Source organism: Anser brachyrhynchus, assembly GCF_964034855.1.
Source record: "Anser brachyrhynchus genome assembly, chromosome: 8".
In the NCBI taxonomy this organism is placed as follows: Eukaryota; Metazoa; Chordata; class Aves; order Anseriformes; family Anatidae; genus Anser; species Anser brachyrhynchus.
This window is the reverse complement of record NC_137702.1, coordinates 20,641,576-20,667,006: the sequence shown is the minus strand read 5'-3', so window position 1 is coordinate 20,667,006 and position 25,431 is coordinate 20,641,576. Positions and strand designations below refer to the sequence as shown.

The 25,431-nt window shown below is 41.5% G+C and overlaps 1 protein-coding gene across 6 annotated transcripts in view; it reads left to right on the top strand.

Annotated features, from left to right (window-relative positions):
• The first annotated feature begins 369 nt into the window (after positions 1–369).
• COP1 (COP1 E3 ubiquitin ligase) overlaps positions 370–25,431 on the top strand; it is a 133,438-nt gene continuing 108,376 nt past the window's right edge. For 2 of the 6 annotated variants that reach the window (XR_013954233.1, XM_080601944.1), the window contains exons 1-7: positions 370–951; positions 6,387–6,446; positions 8,019–8,116; positions 9,357–9,433; positions 12,318–12,437; positions 14,052–14,120; positions 23,790–23,849. Coding sequence is in view for 5 of the 6 variants with exons in the window: in XM_080601944.1 (XP_080458070.1) it covers positions 593–951; positions 6,387–6,446; positions 8,019–8,116; positions 9,357–9,433; positions 12,318–12,437; positions 14,052–14,120; positions 23,790–23,849 (843 nt within the window). In the remaining variant the exon portion in view is untranslated. The remainder of the gene's footprint in view (positions 952–6,386; positions 6,447–8,018; positions 8,117–9,356; positions 9,434–12,317; positions 12,438–14,051; positions 14,121–23,789; positions 23,850–25,431) is intronic. The other 4 variants (XM_080601945.1, XM_080601947.1, XM_080601948.1 and 1 more) reach the window with 4 other exon arrangements.

Below are 25,431 nucleotides of genomic sequence, written 5' to 3'. Positions count from 1 at the left end.
CTGATGATCTTGGAGGGCTTTTCCAACCTTAATGATTCTATGGTTCTATGCACTGCCCCAAATGGTGTGGGTGTCAAGCATCGACCACCGCGGGCTGAGGACAAGCAACGGAGCAGGAGGCGAAATGGCGGAGGGCAGGAGACCCCCGCCCGCCTCCACGGCGGAGCGGGGACTCTGAACCCCGCGGCCCGCCCCGGCAGAGCCGCGGATCGCCGAGGGTGGGGGTGGAAGGCTCCGCAGGCACCGCCCGGGGGCAGCGCCGAGCGCGGGGCGGCTCCGCGGGGAGGCTCCGCCGCCAGCCCCGGGCCCGCTCCGCCCTGAGGGCAGCCGGAGCCCGCCCCGCCGCGGGCGGCGCATGCGCGGCGCCGTGTGTCCGCCTGTCAATAAAGCTTGAACAAGCGCCGGGCCGGGGGCGCTCGGGCGGGCGTGTTTTGTCGGGGGGTTATTTTTTTTTTTTTCCTCCTTTTTTTATTTATTTATTTTTTTTTAAACGAACTTTATCGTTCCGCTGGCGCCGCCCGCTCGCCCGGCGATGCGCTGAGGCCGCCGCCGCCGCCGCGCTCGGCCCCGCTCCGCCCGGCCCGGCCTCGGCATGTCGGGCAGCCGCCCGCCGCCGCACCCCGCCGCGCCGCCCGCCGCCGCCTCCTCCTCCTCCTCCTCCTCCTCCTCCTCCTCCTCTTCCTCCGCGGCCATGGCGCCCGGCTCGTCCTCCTCGGGCGGCTCGGCGCCGCGGCCTGTGCTGGTGGCGGCCGCCGTGTCGGGCTCGGGCGCGGCGGTGGCGGCGGGCGCGGGGCTGGCCCGGCTGGCGGCGGCGGCGCGGCCCGGAGCAGGAGGAGGAGGAGGAGGAGGAGGCTCCTCGGCGAGCGGCGGCAGCAGGAAGAGGCCGCTGCTCACCCCGCTCTGCAACGGGCTCATCAACTCCTACGAGGACAAGAGCAACGATTTCGTGTGGTGAGCGGGTTGGGGGGGGGGATATCGCGACAGCGCGGGGTGCGCGGCGATAGTAGGGGGAGCCCCGCTGGCACCCCGCTCGCCGAGGGGCAGGGGGTGTTCCCCGGCTCGGCTGTGCCCCCAGAAAAGGCTCTCCCTGCCTCGGAGCAAAGCCAGGCCGCCCCAGGAGGGCCCCGTGGCTGCACAGCTCGTGGGGTGCCCCAGCAGGGCCCCGCCACGCTCGCTGCTGTCCTGTCAGGTGCCCTCTTTTCCAAGGTAGCATGGGGGTGAGAGCAGCTGTCACCTCCCCGAGGCGAGGTGGCCCTTCTGGAGGTAAGCACGGGGCTCCTGCTGCCCCGTTTAGGGTTTGTGCCCTTCCAGGTGGGATGTGAGGTTCGTGGCTGTTGATCCTGACAGAGCCAGCAAAACCCGCGTGGGCTTTGCTGGGAAAGGTCGGCTGGCGTGACATAACAGTAGTGTTCGTGTCAGCCTCGCACCTAAAACCAGATGGGTAGGAAAGTTCTGCAATGATGAGATACAGGTTTGTCTCGCATCCCTTCACGTGTTGTCCTTCTAACGTCCGGCCCAAGCTGCAGGTCTTAATTGGAAATGCCCCTTTGGCAGGTGTGGGGGAGCGAGGCTCGCTGCAGGCTCTGCTTTGAGAACTAGTTGGTAATGCTGGGTTTTAAAGAGGGCCTATTGCTAATGGCTTTCAAATCTTCAAACATAAGGAGTAGGTTTGGCTTTTATAGCTGGCTGGATGTACTAAAATGTGAGAACAGAAAGTTGGGGTAAGTGTTCACAGCTGAGAGGTGAACCGTGATGATGAGATACTGGAGGCAAGCGTGGGTTAGAGGAAAGTCGTGCATCTGAAGGAACCCGTAAAACAAGCAGAAAAGAAACAGGCCACAGCTGGCAGGGTGGCCTTCTCTGGATGTGCTGGCTTTCAGGTGAGGGTCAGATGTTTGGCATCTCTGCAGGACAGGCATTGTAGCAAAATCCTGCAGACACGATCCTATAGCTTTGTAAGCGATCTGGCAGGGTAGATAGGAAATATCGCTGTCACTAAAGTGAGAACCTGAAGCTGCTGAGAAGTTAGTGGCAGGAAAGCCAGCAACTACTGGCTAGTAATAAGGAGTAATTTCTGATCATTACTTCTCACTATGGGTAGTGGTTTGGTCTGTAGCAGAGTTGGGGTGAGCGCATGTCCCTGATCAGCTGGGGTCCTGCTCTGAGTGCCAGGCCGTGTTAGGTGTGTTTAAAGGCGCTTGTTATGGGACATGGCTGCATTGCTGTTGCTCACGGATTTTCTGATTGTGAGTGTTCTTGCTCCTTCCTTCCCACTGCTGTAATGCTCCAGCAGGGCTGGTCTGCAGCCATCACTCCCTGTCCCTTTCTAGTTAGCTTCTGCTCTGTGTTTGTTGTCTGTTGTAGACATGAACGTGTTTGAAGGGAAGGGAAATGAAGTCTGTGTCAGTAAGCTTGTTGGACAGTTGAAATATTTTGCATTGGTTCAAAAAGCAGTTTCTTACTGTTTTTTTGTACAGGTAAATGCTTCAAGGAGAGTGCGTAATGAGTTGTTTTCTCCTCATCCAGGAGTACTGCTGGCTGAACTAAGTGAGAAGGAAAAATCAGCTGAGTAGTAATCAAGGCAAAATGTCTCTTCCTGTCCCCCTCTTGATATTTATAGGAGAGCCATGCTGGGTGTACTTAAGTGCAGGTCAGAACCTTTAAGAGCAAGTGATAATTATAGTTAACTTACCTGGGTTCCTCACTGCCGTGTGTTTCTGTGGGCTGTAGGGCTTGTTCTTGTTTATATTAACAGTAGATTCAAATTACAGTACTTACCTTTTTTTTGAGGTAGCAATACAGTTACGTAGTACAAAAATAAAAGCTCAGCTGGCAACTGTGGAGTTCTGAGCGATGCCCAGTAAGACGGGTGCATGTGTGAGGGTTTAAATAATTGATTTAAACAAGCTTTGGCTGTCTCAGTCCGAGAGGCAGAAGCTTTCTGTGTGCCATTTTTCCATAAGGATGCTGTCAAGCCACTGCCGGCTGCGGGGAGGGGAGCGTTTGATTTTTCTGCACACGGGCTGTGAGTTACTGCTAGCCGCAGATCCTGCCTGTACCAGGCCGAAGTTGGGAGAGAAAAGAGAAGTTTGGGTGAGTTGCGTGTGCGAAGGGGCGTGTGGAAATACTGTAAATAGTGTGCGCAACCTGCCTGCCTGTCATCTGAAAATGCCTTCTCAGCACTGTCAGGCTGAGGCTTTAACCCAAGCGTTGGCATACCTTGCTAGGCTGGGTTGTGAAACGTTTAGCAAGTGTACGCTCAGGAGTTTGTACATGGGTGCTGTTTGTAGTACGTTTCAGCATCTGCCTGGAAGCGTGGCATGCCCGACCAGGAAAGTGTGTGTGTCTGACTTGGCAACTGCGTGGTGGTAAGGGAAACTTTTTGTGCCTCTTCATGTAGGCTTGTGGAGGTTAAAGGCAGACTTTGTGCTGCTTCTGCAGCCAGGCCTTTCTGCAGTTGCCTGGAGAGTGCCTGTCTGAAAGGGAATCCTCTAATTGGAGGATTTCCTCCTCTCCAGCAGTGTAATTGCCTACGGTTTTCCCAAGCCTTACCTTAACCCTCCCAATTAATGGTTCACTAAACCTTTCTAAAACCAGTTACGATCTGCTTTGCTTCCCAGATGGAGGGGATCATACTGCAGGCTGACTTTTCAGAGGCTGTTTCGTATCAGTGCTTGTTTCTGAGCTCTTTCATAAATAAGAACATGTGGGAAAGAGTATGTGGCATACAGACCTGGAGAGGTACAGCCAACTTACCTGGGTGTGGGAAGCACTGTTTGCTACACTTAAAGGTAGACTCGTGAGTCTTTAAAACCAGGTCTTTTTTTAGGTGTTTACTTGTTAATGGTGATGCCAGACACGGACAGAGTATGTTCGTATGTTTGTGATCTGGTAAGTTCCTTTAATAAGGACTGCTTCAAACTGACTGTGGAGGTCACAAACTAAAACAATGTTATCCTAAACAGCTGTTCATGACAGTTTTATAATCTGAAACAATGATAACTCCATAATCTATTGTTGCGTTATCACTCTGTACCGATCAGATAGCAATGGCAGTGCTCTTTGACTGATCACACTGAGGAAATGACAGAGCTTGGAGTCAGTCCTGCTCTCTTCTTAGACCCAAGAAGAACAGAACAGGAGGGAGAAGCTGTAAGCAGGTCCTGTTTGGTGTGGAACAGGAGGAAGTATGAAATGTGCTCCAATTTCATAGTGACCACTTCCACCAGATGTTCAGGTAGCTGAGGTTGACAAAAGCCTCTTGAAGTACTCTGAGAACAGCTGGCAAAATGGAGAGGCAAGTAATTGGTTAAAACAAAAATGTATGATATCTGCCCTGATGTCTCAACCATGGAGAAAGAAAATACCTGATAAGCCTTTGCAGTTTAGAGAGTGATGGACAAGTAACTGTTGAGTAAATAAGGTATCGGTATCTGGTAAGGAACAGTGAAATCTATGGCTTGCTGAAGTACTTTGCATCTTTTTACACGGCTCTGCTGCTTAAGGCTCTCAAGTAGAGAATAAGAGCTACCTCATGCACAGGAGCCTTGAATTCACCATAGCTGTGCTGCTCAGCTTCGGCACATGCTGCAAGCTGCAGTATGGCTCAAGTTCCTGCCTCTGGCCTCTCATCTGTTCTTAACCTTCCCTCTGCTAGACTCACTTAAAACAAATGGCACACAGCAACTCGTGTAATAGCCAGCTTGGCTTTGATAGGTATTGAGACATCAGTCTTGTTTCCGTTTGTAAATCAGTCAGCGTTTTGGGGTGAAACTGTTCTTAATGGAAACTTCAGGCTCTATTGAACGACCCTGGTGCTGAGTGGCTATTTTTGTGGGCTCTGAATGCTTTTTTTCAGCTGTTTTGACTCTGTCACTTCTCTAGTCAAGCTGGTATGGAGAAGAATAAGTTTGGAAACGGGGGTCTTGGGTAGCTGTGGTGTCAGGAGGACATCTTCCTTGTTTAGCTCCGATTTGCCACGTCCGACTGCAGCCAGAACAGCATTACAGTCTTGTTGGTCCTTAGTGCACTGCCTGCAGGAAATGCAGAAGTGTACTGGAAAAAACACACCTGACCCCATAGGAAGCAGCAGTTTTTAGCATCTCTGGGGAGTGGGGCTGTGTTATGTGGCATGATTAGAAGAAGGCAGAGAAGTTTAGCTCTTTGTCACCAGTGGGGAGAAACCAGCCTCAGACGTTCACACAACCACAAGTCTTCCTCTTACTGATGTGTCCTTGTGGGCCAAACTGTTGAGAACTTATTCTAATGAAAAAGTGCCTTGAAATATAACTTCGTTTCAGAAACAGTGACTTGAACCGCTTATGTTGGGGCTACTCAAGACAAAGGATTTGCAGAAAAGGACCTGCTGGGGAAGAGAGGGGCAGGTGGTCATTAATTATTTTTGCCCCTTCTTTTGGGGAACAATTGGTGTGTGGTGGCTTGGTTGGTTCAAAGAATAATGTTCTGGTTTGATTTGTTTGCTTCTAAGTTGTGTTTATGTAGTTGATGTGCTGGGATGTTGAAGACAACCTGGTTTGTGTGTCAAGGTGGGCAAACTCTTTGAGACATCCGTGTTTCCCAGTTTGGTCACTCTGATGGGGATTGAGTCAGCAGAGGCTGCAGCTTCATCTCCAAATACTTTTTTTTTTTAAGCCTGTAGAGGTGTCTCCTTCTCATTCCTATGTCTAAATGCCTAACGGGGGTCTCACAAATATTAGTATTCTCTGAAAAGGGCGATGAGATGTGGGAGTGACTTCTCAGGAGCGTTGGTGATGGGCCTCTCAGCCTGTAGGGGAGAAACTGAGGTGAAATCGCACCTGCCCAGCCAGTGATGTGGTCTGAGGTCGGGTGTTTTGAACTTAGCTTTGGAGAAGATGGATGCTTTGCAAAAGCTGTTAGCAGTCCTGTAACAGCTGCACGTCCTTCTCCCATCAGCTCCCTGCCTGGTCCTTGGCAGTTACGAAGGCAGTTGGTTATGAATGGCTGTTGGCTGAAAAATGGGAGAATAAACTGATTTTGGCATCACTTATAAACACCTTGTGTCTGTTCACAATAAAAACAAATTTTTATGGTCAGTTTGAGACATAGTACAGGTAGCTAGGAGGTCCTTTGCTTGTCAGAGGTGCTCTGGCTTTGGGTGGTTTGCAGCTGTTGAAAGCTTCAGCAGTGAAGGCTCACCTGGTTTCCAGTTGTAGCAAACTGCAGTATTGTTCCAAGGCCAAAGAGCCCTTGATTGCCCTTTTGATCTTTATTCTGCCTAGCTGCTGTTGCACTTTTTTGTACTCTTCTGCTTTACAAACAGAAAAGATTACCTATGAGTGATTGGGTAGCTGCTTTGAATTAAGACTTTTTTTAACTTAAAAAGACATCTTTGCTTTTGTTTTCAGCCCCATCTGCTTTGATATGATTGAAGAAGCCTACATGACGAAATGTGGACACAGCTTCTGGTAAGATCTTTGTATCACACAGTGCTGGTGACCTGACATCGTTGTGAAACCCTTTCCTTGAGTTTTCTGCTACTTCTGTTTTCTGTCCCTGCACTGAAGAAATTGAAATCACAATTTAAAAGGTGGTTACCAGTTAGACTAAAAGTCTATGAAGTGTTAAAACGAAAACTTTGTGCCACCATATTATTTCATCTGTAAAGCAATAAAATGGTCATAAACTGTTGGTGGCATTCCCTGCTCAGAGTCAGTGCAGTTTGTCAGCTTATTTCTCTGGGAAATGGAAGCTTTCTGTTACCACCTGAAGCAGTGGGTCCTGCTGAGGTCACAGGAGCCAGTGCTGCTGTCGGGAGGTCCTCTCTTCCTTCGTGCAAGACCATACAGTTTGAAGTGGCTTCCACATTGTCTAGGGCGATTCTATTAAACTTCAGAGAGGATATGCTTTAGGCTCATTTCTTTCTTCTCTCCCTTGATATTTTTCTCTTTGCAAAATGTTTACTAGGCGGCTGTTGTATCAAATTGGTTCAAGGTTCACATTTTTTCAGTATGTTATCTCTGGTTGTCACAAGGAGCAAAAGTGTTTCATGGAAACATACAAGAACCCTCTGGGGCAGGTGTACAGTTATCTGCTCCTCCTGATCTCAACTAGGGGTTGGAATAAATGTTGAACCGTGAGGCTTTAATGTTTGTTGTATACCGTACTCTTACGGTGTCTGTTAAACAGAAACAAATCTCCCACCTTTTTCAAGAAGTAATATTTTAGTAGCATAAAACACCTTGAGCAACAGATTCAGTTAACTTTCAGAACGTTTTGACCTCTATATGTATACAGGTAAGATAACATCCGATTTTATGCCCTATATGTAACACTTTATCCTGTTGATCTGTAACACTTTTTAAAAAGTCCAAGATAAGAAGCATTCAAATAACTTTATTTAGGAAGAGCAGAGCAATGTTGTCAGATATCTTTTAGAAATTGACATCACAATGTGCTCTTAGGGAGCAAGGTGCTTAAACTTAATGCTAAAGTGCATTTTGGAGTTACTCTGTCCCTCAAATAACTAACAGCTTAACATTGACTCTGGAGTGACTCGTATTAATAGCTGCTGAGAGGCAGGGGGGAAACATGAGACGCTGGTGAAGATACTTTGTCAGTGCTCGATTACCTGAAGCGCACAGTAGTTTTTAATGTCACTTGCAAAGTATTTGGCTAACCTGGAAAAGTTGCTTCTGAATAACACAGTCTGTCTGATAGCTCCGCGTGTGGAAGCGGGGCACGAATTCAAGATTCAAGCATGACTGAAGTATCCAAGTTGCCATAATCCTCAGTGAAATAAATGAGTAAAGTACTTAAATACCTTTTTGTAATCCTTGCCAAGAAACTTCATTTTTTTGCTGTAGCATGCTCCTAGTCAATATTGGAATGCTTTGACTCCACTGTAAGATCTCGACAACACAGCTGTTAGCTAGTAGTGCAAGTCAAGTACACATTATCTAAGGTTGATGCTATTTCCTTTGTCCTTATGTTTTTTTCTTCATGTTTACGTACTTTATCTTGTTTTGTTTTTGAAACAGCTATAAATGTATTCACCAGAGCTTGGAAGACAATAACAGATGTCCCAAATGTAACTATGTTGTGGACAACATAGATCATCTTTATCCCAACTTCTTAGGTGAGCTCTAGGCGTGTTTTCGTAAAAAACATCTTTGTTGTGATGGAAGGCATGTATTTGTAAATTCATCCTATAAATAACCTGCTTGTGGATATTGAAAATAAAGTCCAAGCATCATCCCTTTGGTCAATTGTTTTTTAAAAAAAAGTGGATAGTAGTATAGGTTGTTACACTCCATTGTCTCTAGCAGTTTTATATATGCTGAGTTACAGTAGTGAGACTGACTTGCTGCTTTATGCATGCTATAAAAAGCAAAATGAAGATGTTTTCTGGCGGCTTGAGATTTGAATCTCTTTACTTTTTTTTTTCCCCTGCATTGTCTGTTTAATAATCAAGAACTTGTACTGTTTTCAAAGTATGAACACTGAAAGGGGGAGGCTGAATTACTTATGGTACTGCTTTGGTGACTACAGTGTGGTCCAAGTGATGTATGTGTGTAAATTACATAAAATATTCATACACATATGCGATCCTAATTAATCGCTGCATAAGCAAAGAAGGGAAATGATCTTCACTGGAAATAGTTAAATACTGGGTTATGGGAAGAAAACATCAAAGAAAATGCACTGGAGCGTGAAATACCAAAATTAAACTAATCTTGATTTCATGTGCTGGGATATCCATTTAATAATAGATTAAAAGCTATGGTAGCCAATAAATGCTTTAGAAACAGTCATCCTGATTTAGACCCAAGCATGTTGTGCAGAAGATGGTGCTGAGGCAAGTCTTGGAGGATGTATATAAAAAAAAAAAAGAGGTATACATATGAAGGGGTGAGCTTATCCTGGTCTCTTTACAGTTAAACTGGTGTGAAATAACTGTAGCAAAAATAACTTAAGCAATGAATGTAGTGATTTAAAGGAGCAAGTTGTTCTATTTGGCTGCACTTGTTCTCAGCCTGTAGTAAGTCTGTTAATGTTTCATCTCCTTTGTACTCCTCTGTGATGTACATCTGCCTTAGAGCTGGAAAACCGTGGTACTTAAAAATAAATAAATGAACTGAAGCAGTTTTGGGAATGTGTAGGCATTATGTTTACTGATTTTTTTAAAAAAATCTCTATCCTTCACAAATTGTCCAAAGAAGAAATTGGTTAGAGAAAAATGGACAAAACTTCCTACTGTTTTAACTGCTAGTAAACTTACTGTGGAATTCATAACAAAAATTAAAAATAGGGGTGGATTTCTCATACTTATTTTGAGAGCTCTAGTTCAATCTCTTTTTACATCTTTTTTTTTTCAGTCAATGAACTGATTCTTAAACAAAAACAGAGATCTGAGGAGAAAAGATTCAAACTGGACCATTCAGTGAGTAGCACCGTATGTTCCAACTTTCTTACTTTATATTTATTTAATGGTTTTATACAGCAATTGTTATTATGTGGCTTAATTTAGAAATTGTATTGTTGAGCTGTTACATGAATTTGCTTTATGGGGGAATAATACCAATATCGGTGGCACTGTATACCTTCAACCTCATTAATTCCACTTCTTCCTGCCAGCCGTTTTACAGGTAAAGGCAAGCTGTGTTAGTGTAACTAAATGTCATGCAATATATTGAATATAACCTGGGAAACTACCCTTAGAAGCACACTTGTTTAAAGGTAATAATCTTCATTCAGTGTTGGAAATTACAGCTACAGTAAGTCTAATAAATGATCGTAAGTGCTACATGCTTGTCTGATCACGTGTGAGAAGTTATGTTCTACAGAGAAATGGAAGGATAATACCAACCACAAGAGGGAGAAGGATGTGTTTGGAGTACTGGTGTTCTGGCTCTGATCCCAGATAAAACTGCCTGGTTCTCTTCTAAACTTTGTTTGTGTCACGGAATCAGAGTGCGAATTAGCCTGAGCTGCATTCCTGGATGAGGAAAACCCTGTACTGCAGCAGTGGATGCTCCTGTACATTAAGATCAAAAGGAGTATATGACATTAACCAGGAAACTTGCATAATAATTGTCTTACTATGTCTGGTTTCCTTCCTGGGCTTCTATGTAAGTCATAAATCAGGATGCAAGGTAATACTGAAAATCACAGAGCCCCTGTTTTTCTCAGTTTAAAAAATATAGCTCTATTGAAGTGTTATTAATTTAAGGACTGCATTGCAGAAAACTATGCTTTCAGTAGTTGTATGCTTTAGAAAACAGCACTCTTTAAAGATTCATTCATTTACTTGCAGTCAGTTCTGTATTCAGGATAAGATGTAAAGGATTTAGTGTATCATTTAAAATGCATGCAGCTAACCTGAAGGCATGTACAATAACTTTTTGGAATTTGGTTCCACTTTCTCAGAGCGCACCTTTAAAAACTGTGTCCGTAGATGCATCTAAGTTAGATAACTGCAAGCAAATGGAAATCTACAGTGACCTTATTCCAAAAACTTGGGTCTATCTCTTGGCAACAAATAAAAATACCAACATCTTCTAAAAAGAGCAGCTTTGCCGCTGTACGAGCTCCTTAATATGCATGCTTTCCTCTTGTACTACTTTTGATGTTAAGTGAAATTATTAAAGACATGTTACAGCAAATGAATCCTGTGTTAAGCACCATTTCTTGGCAAAGGATATGTCTCATTAATTAAGAAATCACGTTAAGGCATCTCTGAAGCTTTCTGAATAGTGCAGTAGATTAATAAAATAATAGCACTAGTCAGTAAAGATTGTTTTTTGGTCCTTTCAGTGATGGCTAGGGCAAGATTCGCACCGTATATCAAACAAATGTGTAGTAGTCTTGTCTGTACTGCAAGTGTCATTCTAGAATCTGAGCTGTTATAGATATTTGAGTCTTTTCCTATACGCTTCTTCTCAATTTATTCAGACATTTTTCTCTTCAACCTTGTCTATTGAGCCTGACAAACATGTAAACCGTATTCCAATTGCTTTCCATTTCTGGAAGAATTTTTTTCAAGGTTAATATTTTGCCTCTTTTATTTTAAGTTTAACTTTTAATTCTGTATTTATGTCCAAAACAAACTCCTTGTGGGGCAGTCCATCTACCAAATCAAGAGAGAAATGTTCCTTTTTCATAAATCTGATGCTTATTCTCTCGTTTCATCCTTATGAAAACGAAAGTATGCCCTGAAAGTTAAGTTGTACTATTTAAAATTTTGTCTTAAATAGCATGTTGACTTGATTTAAAGTTACCTATTTTTTTCTAGTTGTTCCAGGTTGAAATTGAGCTGTGTTTTTTGTCTGTGGTTTCCACAGGTTCCAAGTGTTGTGTAAAAAGAAATAATATTCTGTATGAATGTTACATTCTTTGTCTTAATCTAGCCAATACAAATAGGTTATAGTCTCTTAGAAATTGTCTGCTTTAGATTGGGTGGCATTTCTAGTTGCTTGCAAGCTTAAATATCTTGATTTAGTGTCATAGCTTTAGAGGATGGGGTTTTTTGTTTCAGCTTTGTTTTTTCGTATTTTTTTTAGAAGGCCTAAAGACCTTTCAGCTGCATCCTGAGTTTTCCTAATGCAAAGCTATACCTAGTGTTAACATATTATTCAGTGTTTCCTCTTCTAAAAGATACTTTTTTTTAACTTTACTGATGATGAGAAGGGCAAACAACCTGTAGAGAAGGGAGAATGGGCTTCATGGTAATGTGCTTGTTCTCCGAGGAGTACTTTTCATTTCTAACAGGTTGAATGAAAAGATCACCCTGATGAGCTTCGTTATCTTTCTTGCTCTTGCATTTCCTATGAAAATACTCTTAAGAGGAATAGTGTGGGAGGTGGGAATTGAAGAAACAGACCAATACTACTTTCTTCCATTTGAATTTAGTATGAAGGCTTTACCTATTACTTGGTTAAAAATTAAAAGGTATTGCCATTTAACAATATTTCAGATGGCTGTAACTCAACTGAGCTTCAATAAACAACACCATTTTTCTCCCCCTAGAAATATGTTCTTAGAAACTAGGGCACAAATCGGATAAAATTGTGGCTGTGTAATAATCTCTTCCTAGCAGTAGCTGTGCTCTCATAAAGTACAGCTTCTCAAAATATCTTCCAAACAAGATAAGCAGTTACACAGAGCAGTAGGACAGAAGAGCTATGTCCTGTACATGTGGGAGGGTTGGGAATTGTGATTCCTGAAAAATGCTTTGAGGTTTTTACAAAGGGATGAAATATTACATTTTTGCCTTTAATATCTGTTGCTGGATATAGCCCTGGGTGTCTTGAATTTAATGTCTCTCCTCATCTTTCTAGAATGGCCATAGGTGGCAGATAATTCAAGATTTGTTGGGAACTGATCAAGACAATCTTGACTTGGCTAATGTCAACCTGATGCTGGAGCTGCTGGTGCAAAAAAAGAAGCAGTTGGAAGCAGTAAGAAATTTCTCGTGTCCTTTTTAAATGAACACTTTTAGTTAATAGCTTTTTACATCACTGTCCTCTTAAAGAAAAACTGTAATAAAAATTCAGATGTCTCATAGTAAGTCAGTTTGAAGACTTAGGCAATGTGAAACAAACTATTTCTATGATTTAACTGCAATGTGGCTGGGTTGGGATAGTTGTTATGTATTTGGTCGTTCCATGCTGTTAGTCTCAGATGACCATTTTCCAGTTAAAAGAACCAGACCTTCTGAATTCAACTGAATTATAATTTTGGTCAAGTGAAGTTTGAGTAGAATTTCAATGATATTTTAAAACAGGTGAGGAAAAGTTGTATTAGAAACTGCTTATCTTATTCGCTCTTGCAGAATTAATATTTACTTACTCTCCTTCTATCAGAACCACAGGCTAACCCAAAAACTTTTACTGACTTTGAGCAAAATTATGTTACTGTCTTGCGTGGGGGCTTGTACATAACTCTTTCATTGTGGTTCAGTGAAAATGAAGTGGGAATAAAGTTTCTAACTTCAATGTAAAACCACTTTGTACTCAAGGCTGTTTCACACTTGTGACAAATGTGAAACAAAGAAACAGGATTTAGTGTATAGGTGCTTCTAAGGAGGAATATCTTTTAAGGATACTAAGTCTTAAAAAACAAAACAAAACAAAAAAAAAAAAACAAAAAACCCCACCTGACACTCAAAGAACACTAACAGTTTTCTTTTTATTTCTACTTGCTTCACTTTTTAATTATAGACACGGGTGGGGAGGAAGAATAAGAACATCTTGTGAAAAAGTTTTCTTGCCTCCTAATCTCTCTACTTTTCCTGTCCCCTCTGCCTTTAATGGTTTGTATGTGATAATGTCTCGAACCTTTTTGAGTGTATGTTCACAGTCCTTTAATGGTAAATATTTCTGTAGGTTGTGAAAACAAGCATTTAGAATGCTGGGATAGGATTAGGGCTATATTAATGCTGAAATACAATTTTTCTTTCTTGTTGTGCTCCTCTTCTCTTGCTCCATTAAGTTTTTGGCTAATTTAGGTGAAAATACTAAACCAATCATTGAGGCAAACGACCTATTAGGGAAAGATTGCAAATGGATGTTCTCAGTTTCACCAGTTATTTTTGTCTTCCATTCAGGAAAAGCCTTCAGCAGTCATCTCTTTACATAATCTCAAATGTTAATTTTGGCAGGAGGTGTTTTTTATATAAAAGCATACTAAAGTATGAAAATCACAGAAGTGGACACTAATGATCTTCCAGGGCAGAAGATTAGTCTTCAAAGAATCTGTATTCCAAAAGCAATTTCAGGTGCAGTAGACAATAAAGAAAAGCATTTCCTCTTATTAGTAAGTCTTCAGAAATACACAAACAAGAACTGCTACAAGGATTTCTGCCTTCATGTGAAAACTTGTGATCCAAACAAAACTTTAACGCCTGTAAGGCAAAGGCAAACTACTGTTCTTAAAACCGCATTAAGCTATTTTCTTCTCCTCGTCTCTGAAAGCCGTTTCTGTGCAAAGCGTGAATTTCTGTGTAGAAAATGAATGTTTGTGTAACCATTCCATAGCTATTAAGAGAAACACTCTTATTTACTGTGTTACAGGAGTCCCATGCTGCCCAATTGCAGATCCTCATGGAATTTCTCAAAGTTGCCAGAAGAAATAAACGAGAGGTAACTTGCATTGGTTTTCAGCTGGTGAGGTGTTGTCTGTGGCCTTCTGTCATTTTGTTTCTATTTAAGTGATCTGTTAGCCTGGTGTTCTCTCTGCAAAGAAAAAGGCAAGGCCTGTTTGGGGAAGTCTCATGCAGAGAACATATGGGATTCAAGGAAAATTAATCTGTTTATGAGTGACACCTTCAGTTTTTAATCTCTTGCCTTTTTGTCTCACACTGATGTAAATTCAATTTGGAATCTCTGTCCTCTAGTTCTCTTCTTCCCACATGCTTTACCAAGTTCTTGAAACAAGATATTTTCTGTGATAGAAAAGTTGAAAGCCTGAGAAGGAGTGAAACTGGTCGGTCTCATTTTTCTTTTTAGCGTATCAAATGCCATGACTAATGCTGTGTCACAAAAGAATGAGTAGTCTGTGTTCTTATTTGTCTCAAAATGAGCCTCCCAAGGAATGAGAGAGGGTTCCATAATCAAACATATTGTCTTTCATGGTATGGGACTTCTCATTTATAACTGTCATGCAAACAGCATAAACCCTGGTACCAGAAATATCTCAGAAACCTAGAGGAATGATGGTGAAAACCATAAAAGGAAAAGCTTTCAGGAGGCACTTTTTTGATGAAAGATTTGTGGAACATAAGATCCAATAGTGTGAATGCAAAGTGCTGCAAACTTGAACCATGTAAAGGCAGTGCACGTGAGAAACCTTCAGAATGGTTTGAGGGTCTGGTTGCAGAGTCATCCCAAAGCATGAAGCAGACTATTTGTTTAAGCCTTCAAGGTTAAAAAGAAAATCTATATTGCTGTTGGTTTTGCTTAAACAGCAAAGGCAGGAGCACTGTTTGAAACCACCGAGGCATCTCCGCTTCTATTTTTTTTAGAGTGGTAGGAAGTTACTTTATGGCACCCCTCAATCTTCAGAATATCTACTTTCATTTTTCTCCTATTTGTAATGTTTAGGATTATCCAGTGAATTTAAGAAACTTGACTCATCTTTGTAGCAGAACTAATGCAGGCTCTGGCCATTGTCCACCCGTACTCATTAAATACCTTCTCTGAAGACTTGGTGCAGCTTGAAGGACTGTTGGGAGATTTCCCAAGTTTCACAGGAACTGTGTTTGTCTGGGAGGTGAACTGTGAAGCTGGTGCGGCAGGAGGCTCATACACAGCTTAGCCGGGGCATTCTTTTTTGAGTAATGGTTCAAGTGCAAGGTGTTTGGGGCAATACCAAGAATAAAAAACAATGATGGCTTGGCTTGGCTTGGCTTTCCTGCAGCTGAAACTGAGTTGCAACAAGTCTCGCAGAAGGAAGTGCTGTTGATGCCTGTTTTAGGTCACGTGTTGAGTGGGATGGATGAAGGGAAATGGCATAGCTTCACATTTCTAACATGTGTGGTGTTCTTCCACTGACTGTGATGTTCAGCACCTGGGGAACCTTTTCTATCATCTGTGTGTGCCCTTGGCTTTAGTAGTAATGGACAGGGCCCCATCATTTTTAAGGCTAAGAATGTGGCCTTGGGAACATCTTAAAGCCTATTGGGACAGGATCTATTTCAGATCCTTTATCCCTGCTTGTGTTCCCTCTGTTGTCAAGATTTCTTCTGGTGTAATTTCTTTAACCCCCTCTTCCCCCTGCCCTTTGTATCCCAGCATGAAATGCAGACTGTCACATCTCAGAAGACCTCTGTGTGGGCCTGTCACTTCAGAGCTTGCCGTAGTGTTAGCATCTAGCCTTGCCATTCATCTTAAAGGAAATGAAGCCTTGTCAGACTTGCACTAGCAATCTTTCTCCTTGCTTGATAAGAAAGATAAGAAACAATGGATAGAAGCATGGAAAATATGAAGCAGTCAATAAGATGGTTTTAGGAGGATATCAAAACCTGTCTTCAGTGATCAAGACTCCAGCTGTACCCCTAGACTAAATCAATCCAGCTGGTACTTCTGCTACAGTAAATCCTAAGCTCCTCCCTGTAGGCAGCAGAGTTTGTTACACATACTACTTTCTGGAAAAAAAAACTTTTTTATTTGGGTAACAGAAGAACTACTGTTTGGGGAAGGACATGGCTTATGCCTGTGGTGAAGGTATATCTGGGTGTAACCTGCATGGAGATGTCTGCGGAAACCTGAGGTGCTAGTTCAGAAGAGGGCTTTAGATTATCTTAATGAAGTAAAGCAGAGGAAGGTTATCGGGGACATGTACATATTCTTTTGATGCTGTAGAAGGTGACTTCTTAAGAAGTAAAGATGGAACTAAGCATGCAAGGACCTTAGAATGCTTCTGCAATGTATTCCCCATAGCTAAGTCATGTCAGCAGGCTTTATTTTGTGGAGGCAATGTGAAGGAACGCTATTTCTTGGTTTTTTTTTTTTACTGATTCAATCCTGGTTCTAGTAAAGACCACAGAGCAATTGCAATTTCACTCGGTAAGCTATAGCTGTACCGTGGGTTTTCTGGTTTTATTTTTTTAAAAAGGAAAGTTGCTTTTGTGTAGGTTGAGAGTGCCTGTTTCATATCTGTCTTAAATGTTTAAAGAAATGTACAATTTCCTTGTTAACTTTGTTTTCTGGTGTGCTTCTTTGAATATTATTTATTGCATAATTTTATTAACAGGTTTTACTTATCAGACTCTTAGTTTCTTATGTGGAGACTAGGTACAGTGTTTGCTAATACAGATATTACTCTAGGGTTAGTGTACTTGCATACTATTTAACAACATGTTCAGAGCGTAAAATTAACCACCTGTAACCCTCCTTGCTTACTTCACTAAGAAGTTTTTTCCCTCCTGTCTTCCAGAAATGGTGACTTCTGAGCATATTGGAGGGGTGTTTATATCTAGAAGAAAACTCTATAGACTTATACTTAAGAATTCAGAATATTGCTGTAGTAAAGTCTTTTGACAAATGCCTCTTCCTTGCGCTTTCATCATTTCTCTAGAAGATAAATGTGAGGTTCAGCACCTGCAGAAGTTTCCATTAGAAATTCTGTTTTGATGTGTTCATAACTTTCCAGAACATTGATCTTTCAAGTTGAAATTTACTGCATGTATTTTGCACAAAGGTATTTGCAAGTCCTTTTTCTTTTAAGTTTATATTTTGTTTTCTTTCTGACCTATGGCAATGTGGCAAAAAACAAGTTCTTGGCAATACTAATAGGAAAAAAAAATCTGACTGACTTTGTAAAAGATTGAAAACAAATGGCTAAAGCTTAAATACTCCATCAACAAAATACGTTTTAGAGGGGAGGAATGTATTGATCATCCACAATAGTTGGTTGTCTTAAAGGCAAACATAGCGTGGCTGCATGCCTTTCCATATGTGTGCAAAGTTAATTGAATGCACACTTTCCATTTTTTTCATCCAGCATTCTCTTCTGTTGAAATCAAAGATCCAAGGACTCTAGAAGGTCAAGTTTAATAACAAAATACTTGACTTTGTTTCTTATTACTATTTTGAAGGGAAACCAAATGCAACAACCTGTGATGTTTTTAAATTTGTATTTTAATGCTGTTAGCTTGGTTGAGTTGCATAAATACTTAATGAAAGTTAAACTTGAAATACTTCTAAATGATAATGTTTTCATCTTGAATGCTTTGTAAGAGCTGATAATACTAGGTAACATAGAATTCTGCTCAGTTTTATATTCATCATTTAAGGAGACTTTACTAATTGCCTTGGCATGATTTTAATCTTACCACATAAAGCTAGATACCACCACACGTGCATGTCTATGCATATGTATGCATATATGTTACGTATAATTTGTCCTAAAACATTCTCAGCACAGCTACTTGATGGAGAGTCTGTTACGCATTTCAGTGAAGTGGAACACTTGCTTACTGAAGGAGGATATTTAGCTTAATGATGGGTATCACAAATCAAGTTCTGCAACATGCAGGTGATATCCCCTAGATGCATTCATCCTTCTTTTGATGGCTGTCACTTCATTTTTACGTTTCATGGGCTTTTTGTTTCTAATAATGTCACATTACATCTCTCATGTCTAACAAACAAGACCTCTTTCGTATCTGCTAATGCAAGGCGTCTGTTTGCAGCTCTTTAGTATCGTGGGGCAGAAGAGTAATCCTGCTGTGTTCTCAGGCTTTCTGTGCTGAGTGCCTGCTTAGTGTTTCAGAATCATCATCACCCTTTTCAGCCTCAGACACACATCTACCCAAGCATCTCCACTTACTCCATATTGTGAGCGTGTTAAATACTAAAAATAAGAGGAGTTATTAGTTTTTGTGGTATAATTGCAGGGAGTTATAAGCATGAATTCTCCAGGGATGTCATTAGCTTGTTAATCACCTCACCTGTCAGATCTTATTGTTCTGTGCATACACACATGGATGAACTAATGAATAAGCAAGAGGAGGTGACAGAACAAGAAATCTGTTATGCTCTTATGTTGTCATATAGTCTTGATTACATTCCAGGACTCCTGAGGTGAATTTATAGCTATAGTACTCTTTCCTATGATATGCACTTAAATAACTGGGATTTTAAATCTATTTGCATTTCTAAGCTGCTCAATTAGAGGCATGAGTTCTGACTGCAGTGATAAGCCAAGGATGCAGTTAATGTATGAGCAGCAGGCTATGGATTACCATAAAAATATCAGTATATATTAGCTGATTGTCCTTCCTTCAGTGGAGAGGTCTTTCCAAAGGAAGAGGGGGCATCTTAACCTTAAGAGCTAACTGGCATTTTGTTGGGATGTATTAAATTCTGAATTAATCTAAATGTTTAGATAGTTTTGTTTCTTGCCGTAGCAGTCCTTCTCTTGTGATACCCTTCCATCAAACCATATTAATAAGCATTCAAAGCCTTGCTCCCGCAACCCAAACTCGAGGATTTATAGTGGGGAAATGGGCAGAAATTAAAAGTATGAAACACTTTTTGTCAGCCATGCATCTCCACCCTCCTGCTTGCAGGAATTCTGTGCGTTAATCCAACAAGGATGCAGTCTTCAGACTTCTGTTATCTCTTCCCCAGTCAAGAGGAAACATTTGCAGTTTGGAGGAAGTATTGACCACAGAAGAAATATTCCCTGCAGGCAAGTCTGCTATGGATGGCCTGCCTATATGCCTAGAAGGCTTGGATTCCACATTTGACCAACGAAAACAACATTCAGAGACTCATGCATTCTTCATGTCTTCATACCAAAAGACATTGCATCATTTCCACTTGTGCAAAGACTTCATAACATCAAAGCTTTCAGCAAATGGAATTTGATGTCAAAATTTGCAGTTAATTTAAAAGGCTAAAATCTCTTTCAACTCTGAAGATTACTTCCTTGCTGTACTTGCCCTGTATGTTATAACAGGCTCTGTTAGAAGCAGTAATGGAAGGAAAACCCTGAGACAGATGAGACTTCCAGCTGGTTTCCAGAGAAATTGATCTAATTCATTGAAGAGCTGCAGTTGAGGTATTGAGTTTTATGGTAAGAAAGTGATCTAACTGGGGGTCTGAACTGAGGTTCAGCTGTTAATATACTGAAGTTTATACTCAACTTTGTTAGAAGATGAGTTGATGGAAAGACAAGAAGTAGAAAGAGATAATGCTGGATGAAGTTTTCTTGTCTTGATCTATTGTACATAGGGTGGTGAAACTTTTAGATCAGAGCATTGAGGGTGTGTGGCAGAAATAATGTGACTTGTTTCTAAAAACATGAATCCAGAAATTCTATTTAAGCTGCTCTGTGGGAGTTGCATTAGTGATTTCACAATATTTCCATCGAAAATAAATTCTGCTATTCTTTTCTTGTGCCTTTTCTAGAGTTTGAAACACAGCTGCTCAAGGGTGTATGGCTCTTTCCCTCATGCATTTTTCTAGGCTGTTTCTTTACAGGCCATCTCCTTGGCACTGGGAAATTCTGCTGAGCCCTGGTCTAGATGGTAGCATCCTGAATTCATCAGTGAATCAACAAAGTTAAGAAAAATGCCAGGTTTAGTGTGAACAACACTGATGTAATGACAGCTTTTTTTTTGTAAGTACTTAAAACTGGACCAGGAGACCCAATCAGGACTGCTTTTTTGTCTGTGCTGTACAAACACAACAAGTGAAGTCACTGCCTCGTGGGCCTTCAATCCAGGAAAAACAGGAAGCACGAGGATGGAAAACAGCTCTGTGCCCAGCTACACTTGTTGGCAGATAGCTGACTGAAATCCTGTTCTGACCATGTCCTGGCCTTTAGTGCCGTGTAAACCCAAGTTAGTATTCCCAACCTAGATTCTTGTACGCAAGGTCAGGAGCGTTTTGGTGGTGTTGAGAGCTGTATCTGTGCATAACTGCACTGAGACGATGTCACTGCACATAGTCCTGGGCTGAGAGTTGTCTTCAGGGATCTCTGTATGTGTATCTAGACAGTTTCAGACTCAAACCAGAGGATTCTTGGGGACTGCTTGGTGGTCTGAACAGTTTGGATCTAAAAGGTTATCTAATAAGAAAGCTATGAGAGCCTATGTTCCCTACTATGGTAGCTCCTTTTTTCTAATTGCTGAGCCTAAGTTTCTTTCCTTGGCCATTGCTTTCTCTTTTTTTTGCCTATTACTGCTAGGTTATTTGAGCAAGCAGGTTGCCAGTAGTCACGCTTTTATTCTTTAGTTCCTCTTCAACCTTTGAAGAGTCTGCACTTGGAAGGGGGCTGTATTCTGCCTGTACTGGAAGCATTTATGACTGGTGGTTGTGGCGTGGGAGTCAAGTTGTGTACTCACACTGTAGAGCTGTGCAGCTAGTTCACTGTGTGAGCTTGTCTGTCCTTGTAGTTCTGCTCAGCTGAGACTAGCTCCGAGTTGTGCCTTTAGCTTGTTTTTTGTAACTGACATGCAGCTCCTTGACATCCTATTTTTCCAGGCCGTTAGTTCATGACTTGCATGTTCTAAAACTTGTTTTCCAGAGGTTATAAGAACAACCTATTTTGAGATCATCCTTTTCCTTTTGTACACATGCATTTGTGTAATTTGGGACCAGAACATTATACAACTACTTCTTGTAGTTTATTCACAGTGATGTGGAAACAACTAGGTGTGTTATAGGTACCGAACTGCAGCCTTCTGCACGTCCACATTGGCCCTTTCAGTTCTGGGAAAGCATCTGTGTCTGGGGAGAGTTTATACTATGTGCTTCTATTTTAGCATTTATTTAAGCATTCATTCTAGGTGTTATGCTGACTTAATCTAGAGCTTGACAGGCATGATTCTGCTCGTCACTGGGACAGGACTTGGCTTGATTTTTTTTTTTGTGCCCAACAAAATCGAAAAATCAAATTAAGGGCCTGTAAGTCTGGATATACTACAAGGACTTATAATTCATTTAGCTTTCCCTAAATGTTCCTCAATGGCTGGCAATTTATAAATCAGTCTCATTTTTCAGAGTTTAATTGGAATGATTAAGATTTAAGGGCTTTGATAGACGAAAGCAAAACCATGAAACACTTGAGGTGACCTACCAGAAAAAAGGTCTTGGTGTGGGCATTAGTAACTCATTTGCTGATGGGGGTGAGAAGTCTCTTTCTACAGTAACCATGCAACGCACTTGCCTTATTTTTAGGCTTGCTGCTGTCTGCGAAGCCTGATAGGTTCAAATTGCCCCAGTGTAACTAGAAGGATGCTTTAGCAACAGTAAATTAAGTTCCAAATCTGGTACTTTTGGTTCTCTGCAATATTTAATAAAAGCTGGCTGATAAAATGCTTCTGCTCTGGTGCCTATAAAAAGTTCTCCTGTTTACGTGGTGACAACCACCATCAGTTATTTTTCAGTCTTCTCGTTTGGCTGTGAGCCAGTGCATTGTAGAATAGCTGATTTCCTTGCTGTAATTTTGGAACTTCTCAGTGTGTTTTTGTAACTTCATTTTTAAATGAAGTTTATGAAAGTGGGGGACTAATGGTATTTGACTGCTAGAGCTGAGTACAGGCAGGACCCATGCTGTGTGAGTGTCACTTAGCTTTACCACTAATCTTGGAGCTATAGCACCACCTGCTATTCTTGCTGTAGGTTTTGCAAGTGAAAATGGAATTATCTGTTATGGTGTAGTGGTTTGTAAATTATCTGTGGCAGTCTAGGTTTAAACCATTAAACTTCTGCTGTCTGTGACTAAAATTAAGTACGAACTGAAAACTTCAGAGTAGAAAATTAGGATACAGCTACAATGTCATGTTTCAAGGAAGAATCGGCCATCTTAAAAACAGACATAGACCCAGCAGTCCTCTCCTGCCTTCAAGGACAGAGGCATTCTTAATGTTGAAAAGGTAAATTAAAATAGTGGGTTATCATGAGTAGTGGGTTGCACATGAGTATTAGCAATGCTGATCAACAGTGGGAATGTTAGCGATGGGGTTTGTTTGCTTAAAAACAAAAGGCTTTCATTTTAAAATCAGGCATAAGCACTTGAGGGAGTAAGTCTTTGGAAGTAGTCTGCCAAATGTTCTTGGGAATATGTCATACTAAGAGTACTATGTAATGCAATACTAATAATTTTGGGTTTGGACTATTTGATATTCCCTTATAAATTCTGAAAGCAAAAAATTTGTCAAGCCTTCAAAAAATGTGTTGTGCTCAGTGCGCTTTCAGTGGACTTGCCAACTTAGTAATAGCTTCTGGTCAAATGCCACAGTGCTAGCTGTCTGCAGCTTTTTATTGCGAGTTGAGGCAAGTCAGCTGGGCTTCCAGTTCTCAATTTCTTCATTAGGGCTGTGTGTCTTGGTGAACCAGGCTTACGCTGGAGCTGGGATTGGTCTGGGTAGGCCTGGACTTGGAGCTCCTGCCTAGAGAAGTGCATGTGTTAAGAGTCTTGCAAGGCTGGGCATAGCCTGTGCGGGTGTTTGGATGAGAGAGGTTTGCTGAAGGAGGGTGGGGATTGGAGCTGGTAAGCAGAGGATGCTCTTGCCTCGGAATAAACAGTAATCTTCAAGTCCGTGGCCTCTCAGTTATGAGAAACAAGCGAAGCCAGGATATTGACTGAAAAGTATTCCCCAAAACCAGTGTGACCCATAGAAGGGAAAGAGAATGGTGACTGTGTGTAAGAAGTTCCTGTCTGACCCTTTCGAAGACGGCCCTTAGTTAGGTTGACCACTGTCTGTGATGTAACCGAGGTAAGTACTTCACCTTGAAAGAAACACCGTGTGACGGTTGGTGCCAGGAGCAAATCTTTCCCTGGTCATAACAGGTATTTTTTGCCAATCTGAAAATCTTGCCAGTAACATTAAATTGTTGATTGGCAGGTTAACTGCCAGTGAGAGAAACACTCTTAATAGTTTTAGTAAAGTATTTCATATTGAAGGGTAAAATGGTTGCTGTCTTGTTCATGGTGGTTTTCCCAGATCATGTTCAGTGCTTGTAAACTAGTTGTAAATACCTTGCATGGAAAGTAAATATCTTGCACGGAGGACTGCAGAAGTGTTACTTTGCATAATGTGGGTCTCCTTGTGATTAAAATCGAAGAACCTCATGCTCTTGTTTTTTTTTACTGTTACATGATAGCAACTTTGTCTTGAATGTAGTTTGCATGCTTACTTACGTTAATCTGTGCATATGAACTTCTGCCTATTGACTTTTGAATCATGTAGTATGTTAATTACAATAGTTAAGGTTTCTCTCTAAAGAGATCTTTATTTATCATGGTGGTGGTACAGTGCAGATTGATTTAGATTTCTCTCATTCTCTTATCCACAGCAATTGGAGCAGATCCAGAAAGAGCTAAGTGTTCTGGAAGAAGATATTAAACGAGTAGAGGTGAGGTGCCACGATGTTCCAACTCTGGCAATTTTTCATTTCCATCAAGCTGTCTGCCTTGCTGTGGGGCTGCTGTGTTAAATTTATGGTGTTGGGTTCAGTAATGAGAAAACGAACAGATGATGCTCTTTCTTTAATTTGCTCGTATAGTTGATGTGTGCAAGCTGCAGGTTGGTAAGAGGGTGCTTTATGGAAACCTAGCTCTTATATAATCATATCTTTCAATCTCTTTGTGTGAGTAGTAAGTATTTTAGAATAATTGCCAGAAATCAACAGCTGGTTTATTGATCGTAACTTATGATTTTTGTTTGTTGCCCTATTCTGGCTGTTTGCACAGGATGTTTAAATCTTAACAATGTGCCACTCTTAGAATGGAGATGTACTGGGGTGCACAAGAGAGCTGTAATGCAGAGGCAGGGTAAGAACAGAACCAGCTCCTCTCATGTCAAAGCAGAAAGAATCTGCTACTTCCTGATGTAATTCTTCTAATTTTGGTAGGGATCTCTTTAGAATTTAAGAATAATTCTTAAAGTATTTGTAAACCTTAATCTTAAAAAGCTTAATCTTTCTGTACTTATTTAGTTCTTCAGGTTTCTGTTTGGTCCTTCCCTCTAATCATTTTAGTGTTTTGTGAAGTAGGAAACTTTCAGGAATGCATCAAATTCCGCCACCTTTCAAAAACAGAGTTCCCTTAGAGCTTCTTGGAAATCAATTTGCATGTCTGCTGCTTCAGTGCCAGCTTCCATGCACTGCCCAAAAGCCTATTAGATTTCTTCATTTATTTCCAATTCATACAAATGCTGATGAATAATCAAAATATAAATAAAACTGACAACTGCAGGAGCTTCCCTTCAGATGATAGCTACACAAATTATAGCTTGGTAGGTAACAAGTTGGCTTTCCTGAATCTTCCCATTCTTGGGAAATAAATATACGTTTGCTTGTTAGACTGGTAAAATAGGCCTTCAGATTTAGGAGAAGCTATTCCCAAAGCTGTTGGATCCCTTGAAGAATATCTAGCTACCTGCTTTTCTGCTCTTTTAATCAAGCCCTTCACTGGACTGCAGCTGGAGTATGCATCCAGTGTGTGACAGTGACCTTGGGACTGACCTCTAAAGTCTGGGATCTCTTCTGTCACAAATATCTTACTTTCTACCTAACAACTAATGGGCACCTAGCGGGAATTTAAAAAGCTCCAGTAATGTTGTCCTGGAACACCTTGCCCCCCTAACTAATGAGCTGCAGCATCCTTCATAGCTTCCATTTCTCAAATGGGTTAAAGATAGAATCTCCTACTGGGTGCACTGCAGTGATTTAGTCTTCAAGTGACAAAGCCAAGTTCATGTGCAAAGTTTCTGTTGTGCACCTGTCCTGCAGAAGGTTGATATATCCTCTTTCAAGTCTAGGGCACAATACCACCTTTGCTTTGCCTTCTTTTGGCTGTTCTTGCCCTGACCCACATCCAGCATGACCTTATAGCTGTGAAGGCTATAGATAAAAGCTTGCATCTATGTCAAAAGTGTAGTTAGAGCTTGCTTGTTCTGCTACATTTAAGGGAGGTGTACTGGGTTAGAGGCCATTG